The 5961-nt window shown below is 37.4% G+C and overlaps 1 protein-coding gene across 15 annotated transcripts in view; it reads left to right on the plus strand.

Moving 5' to 3' along the window:
- The first annotated feature begins 3061 nt into the window (after nucleotides 1-3061).
- LOC112157866 (cartilage intermediate layer protein 2) overlaps nucleotides 3062-5961 on the plus strand; it is a 26347-nt gene continuing 23447 nt past the window's right edge. For 4 of the 15 annotated variants that reach the window (XR_004947260.1, XR_004947262.1, XR_002921235.1 and 1 more), the window contains exons 1-2: nucleotides 4033-4085; nucleotides 4310-4376. Coding sequence is in view for 3 of the 15 variants with exons in the window: in XM_024290926.2 (XP_024146694.1) it covers nucleotides 4053-4085; nucleotides 4310-4376 (100 nt within the window). In the remaining 12 variants the exon portion in view is untranslated. Of the gene's footprint in view, nucleotides 3295-3377; nucleotides 3710-3999; nucleotides 4195-4309; nucleotides 4377-5961 lie in introns of those variants that run through there. The other 11 variants (XR_002921237.1, XM_024290930.2, XR_002921236.1 and 8 more) reach the window with 9 other exon arrangements.

The following is a 5961-nucleotide window of genomic DNA, read 5'->3' on the forward strand; positions in this document are numbered from 1 at the left end:
TCTAAACAGTAATGTCCTGAACAAGCTGAACGTTTTGATACTGAAATCACTGAAAGTGTGATTTAATTTTTACATGCCAAAAAACGTATGGACAGGAGCAGGAGGATCAGTGTGAATACTTTAGTGAAAACAGACGAAAACATGTCTTGTTCTAGCTATTTGAATAAATCTGAATGTAGAAATTTGCTTTTAAAAAATTGAAATTGCATGCTTGCAACAATCACATGGTTCTTTTTCTTTTTCCACAGTGGAGAGAATTTTCTATTTTGGAAAATAAATTTTCCGTTTAGTACTTGGACTCCTTTCTGAGTCATTCTCTGGTAATGAATGCAGAAAACAGTTTGTCGGAGGCTCTCCTAAACCACCCCCGAAAAGGGGAAAAACAACTTATTCTGGCAGCACATGTTCCCAAACCTGTATTCATGTTTTCAGGCGCGCTGCCCCGGGCGTGAGGACATTTCTGTGACTGACACGAAGCCGGATGGCCCCTCCTCTTCCTTCAGCCCATGACATCCAAGAAAATTTCAAATTTGGATTTGTCAGACGCCAAGCTAAGACATGGAGCCTTGTAGAACCAAATTATGAGTGGCGGAAAACATGAAAGGGTGCCTACTTTTAACATCCATGTGTGCCACATTTTTTTTTAAAATGTAAAAAAAAAATTGGAAAGCAAATTCCTACTCCTTACAACTTTCAGGAGTTATGGAAAGAAAAACTCTGCTGCACACATCCTCATCTGCTATTGCTCTTAATATAACATTCCCAAGACTGAAATTACCCAATGAATAATGCAGCTGATGTTATGGGATTATTACAGACTCCAGATGACTTGTGTCAAGCATGGAGTCTTCATTTCAGCTTGTGCTCCTTTCCTGTTTCCCTGTGGCTTATAATGACACTCAGCAGTCTTGACCTGAATAAGTTGCCAGTAACAGAGTAAAGTGGCCGCATGGATGGATTTGAAAGTGCACACCAATTAAAGCACAAACTCCTTCTTAAGCTGCTGCAAGTTGAATTATTATTCCCCTCACATCTATTTTGAAATCAATTTCAAACTTCTCTACAGCTGTTAAATGCAGATGCAGCGCTGATTACTACAAGCTGTGATTATGTTTTGTCGTGACACCCCCGCCCCCCCTTCCCCTTTTCTGTATTTTAGCCCACACCTCCTCAGATTGATGCAGCACACAGCTGAAATCTCCTCGGACCCTCTCTTCTATATCATTTGTCAGCAGGCGAGCCCCGCACAACATAATACAAAATCTGCAGTTGACCGTAACAGTGTTGAACATGAACAAGCGCTGTCACCGTAGGGGCTGTGAATGAGGAATAATACAGAGCCAAGCTGAGTAAACATGATCTCCCACTGCAGTGACTCAGTTCATAGCAGTACTTTACCCATAGGAGCCTGTCGGGGATAAATGAAAAGAATAGCATAAATATTCAGCCTGCTTAATATTTTATGAACTATTCTGTATTTACATAAATCACCGATATACGATGAAGCAGCATCGATGTGACGAGTGACCATATGGTCTTCACAGTTTCTGAGGCAAACTGGGGCTTTTTTTTTTCCCCTTCTGGAGCGATTAATCATGATTTCAGACACTTATGTGGGAAATATATATATAAATAAAATCGTAACTCTCCTGAGTATTGGTTGTTGTGTGTTAAAATAAAGGAATTCACAGCTGGTGGAAAAAGTATAGGTGACTGGTGCGTTCGCAGATGTGAATAAAGATATGTTGTTCTAATTAGACCACTGGCTATCTCAGCGGGCCCCCCACTCCTCCTCCCCCCCTCTTCCCATCACCGCTTGTGCCCAAACCCTCCCTTTAATTACTCAGAGAGAAAAGAGGATGTCAAGAGAAAAGAATCAAGTAGCTCCCATGTGAAATTTCTGGTGTTAGTGAGCCGCACGGCGGTGGAGAAGAATGTTTTGGACCTGCAATTAAAATGTTTGCATTCTGAGTTACAAACTCTCATCGAAAGGCTATTTTTTAATGTTTTATCATTTTATTTTAGGGATTTTGGGGAAAAGTTTAAATGAAAAAAATTTGCTTTTTCTGAATAATTAGATTCAATTTGATGTTTTTTTGAAATTCTATGATCAGGTTTAAGAAAAATAAAAGTTTAAATCACATAAAATCAAATCAAAATGACTCAAATCAAATCAATCCCACTCAAATAAAACATATCCAAATGAATTAATGGAATTAAATCGAATCAAATCAAAAGGTTGTATTTATAACACTTTTCTGAATATTTGGATAAATTTTAACCCTTTTTTTATTCAGCAAACAATACTGAAACGTAGATTTATAGCTACTTCTGTTGGGTCTACAGATACATTCCTCTGTATATATGTCTTCTACATTTTTTTTGTTCGGGTTTTAGAAAAGAAATCACATCAAATCAATTGAAATCCTGTTGAGTCAAATCAATTTGGATCACATCAAATCAAATCAGATCAGATCAAATCAAATCAAATCAAATCAAATCAAATCAAATCAAATCAGATCAAATCAAATCAAATAGAATCAAATCAAATAGAATCAAACAAAACCAGTTCTAATCAATTTAAATCATATCAAATCAGATTAAATCAAATATATTCTAATATATTCAAATCAAATCAAATCAAACCAATTCTAATCAATTCAAATCATATGAAATATATTCAAATCAAACCAAACAAATTCTAATCAATTCAAATCAAATAAATTCAAATTAAATCTATTCAAATCAAACCAAATTTAATCAAATTAAATCAAACCAATTATAATCAATTAAAATCAAACCTATTCAGATCAAGTCAAAACAAAACAATTCAATTCGAACCAAATCTATTCATACCAAATCAAATCAGATCAATCAAATTGTAATCAATTAAAATCAAATCTAATCAAACAAAACCAATTAAAACCAAATTAATTTGAATAAAATCAAACCAATTCTAATTAATTAAAGTCAAATCAAATATATTCAAATAAAAACAAAACAATTTAAATCAAATCAATTCAAAAGTTTATTTTTATGGCACTTTTCCAAATGGTGTCATTCTAAGTGTTTGCAGGTCATAAAATCTTAACTATATTCATTTTCAAAAGCAGCTGATCCTGTTTGGACGTCACAACTCGTGAAGTATTCCATGTAAATTCCATGATGGAGACTGGACATGTTTTTGTTTTTCCAATTCTGGTTGAGATTCACCACTACACACTTATGAGGATCCCAACCTCTGAGTGCAGAAGTCCCATCTCATCCCGCGAATAACAAGAAGCAGAGACATAGGTGAGAGGAAAAATAAAACTTTCTAAAGTTGTTTTTTTATATAGACACACACACACACACTCAAAAACCACACTGCTTTCTCTTGCTAGCTGTGGTGGGTCGCACACCTCCACAGTTACCATGGTAACAGTGCTCCCTGTGGATAAGTGTTCTGGCTCAATCCTGGCGGCCGGCGCTTGATTGAATGGTTGTCAGTGTGCAAGATGAATGATGACGTAAAAGAGACTTTCTGTCAGACGCGTTTCACACAGAGGAGCCGCTAAAACCGATGAGAGACTTTTTGTTCGAACGCACGTAGGAGCAGGTCCAGGTGTGTGCAGAGGCTGCTGGGTCACTGGGAGGTGGAGGAGAATTCTGCTGGTCTGAGGAAAATATCAATGTACTCTTCATAGCGCTCAGCTGGAGAGAAAAACATGTATGTTTTTATGGCGAAAATGGTCTTGAAATGGATGTATGCATCAACGAAACGTGGTGTGGACATGGGTTGGATATTATCCCCAGTTGCACTGAACAAAACTAACATATTCTATATAAAAAAGGGATATTTTTTTATTAGTTTGCATAAAAATCCTAAAGAAAAAAGAAAGAAAAAAAGCACTTCCTAGTTTTCCTTGTACCAGGTAACAGTTGTTTTGTTTAGTTTATTTATTTCCACCAAATTTGATGTAAACGGTTTTATTATGAACATTTCTACCTGGGTGTTAGTCTGTCCGAGGGTCCTTGAACTCACCACGGTGACGCAGCAGACCGTGCTGCACATGCGCACTCAGACTGCGCGGATTGTGACTGAAGTAAGACCTTGTGTCCGTTCTTTGTAATTATATCTTAGCTTAAACTGTTTTTGAATTTGTTTATCGGGATTTAACAAAAGTTGGAATTGTACTGCATTAATTTTCCCTGGTTTGTGATGTGTTATTTTTGTTATTAGCTACTTTAAACGAGCCGATGCGCCATTTTCGCGCCTTTTTTCGTCCATTTTGTGTTGACTTTTCTTTCTTTTTCATGTAATTTTCAGTTGTTTGGGGGAAGCACTGACGAACATCCCGGACAGCCGTGTAACATTTGTGTTTTCTGTCGACCAGGTAGGATGTTAGTTTCTCATTTTCTCATGTTCTTTTCATGTTTTATTTCACGTGCTGTGGGGGGAGGTACATGCGCACTGGGATTGTGGCTGAGTTGTTAGGGGAAGCACCGACGAAAATCCCGAACAGCCGTGTAACATTTGTGTTTTCTGTCGACCAGAATAAATAAACTAAATCAACATCGGAGCCTGATCTTCATTCACCTGACCTGAACACAACGAACCAGTTACACCTAGAAAAGCTCATGGATATTCATTATAGTGCCTTAGTTCTAATTAGCTGATTAAAACAGGGCAGATGATGAGTTTAAATTGTTTAATTATGCAAAAGAAGTTAAATGTGACCTTGAAAAGAGGTTTGGCGGGCTAACACGTATTATTTACATGTTTGCACCAATCGTGTAAACAGCTACATTCTCTTTTAACTCAACACTTGAAGAAATCCCGTTTTTAGCACGTCTTTAGTTTGCTGTAGGAGCGGCACTAAAGCCTGTCATTTGCATTAGCAGATTGCTGGATGTTTATGTCTCCCCTAACAGCCTTTTTCATTAGAAGTGGGTAGGTGCGGGGCACGGAAAGGTCACAGATGTGTGGAAAGACTTACAGAAGTTAAACCACCCTTTGTGCACCGAGAGTGAATAACAACATCTTAGCCACAAATGACTTTTCCTCCGCTTTCAGTACTGAATATGGAAATATAAAAAGGGATGATGAGTGTGTCTCTGCAAGCATTTAGTTTTATGTTAATGGGAACTCCGGTGAGATTCAGACTGTTGCAGTGAATTAAAATCGAGCTGCTGTTTCCATGTTACAATCTACTTACCGTCTCACAAACCGTATGTCAGATTTCATTTTGCATCTGAAATTATTGCCACTAAAACCTAAACTATAAAAAAGTCATTCTTAGAGATGAAAATCTTGTTTTTGGTGTTTTTAACAACTCCTTGTGATGATGAAGGACATATATCAAGATAGTCAAGCTTTTTATTTGCTCCATTCTGATGGATCCACTTGTAGACGACTATGGCCCAATACGAATTCTTCCCTAGCCCTTTATTTAGCCCTTCAAACGGAGGGTGATGGAAAAATAGTGTCTAATATTTCGGATAATAATAATAACTAGATTTGCAATTCCTGAAGAAATTGCGTCTGATTGCTGAAAGCAATAGCGCTCTGAAGCATCTTAAAGTCGCAAGTGTGAAAGCCCTTCCGTACGACCTTCACGCCAAGTTTCATCCACGTAGCTCAATTACTTTTGGAGATATTACGCAAAACACTTGGAATACATTGTAGCGCCACCTACGGGAATATTGTTGTCAAAGTTGTTGCATTGACTTATCTTAGATTGTGGAAGCAGTCTTGAAAATTTGGTGAAGTTATGTTAAACTCTCAAGGAGCTGCAGCATTGCAAACATTACGATCTCTCCCGTCTAATTTGCATAACGTGTTCCGCAAAAACGGTACGGAACTGTGGAAAACGGATGTTACCACTGGAATTGTGGTGGTCCAAATAGGGTATAGGCAGAACATTGCAAAGATTAGTCAAAGTATGTGGCATAGGGAGTCATATAAGTGTTTTATGAAAT

This window comes from Oryzias melastigma, linkage group LG24 (genome assembly GCF_002922805.2).
Source record: "Oryzias melastigma strain HK-1 linkage group LG24, ASM292280v2, whole genome shotgun sequence".
NCBI lineage: Eukaryota > Metazoa > Chordata > Actinopteri > Beloniformes > Adrianichthyidae > Oryzias > Oryzias melastigma.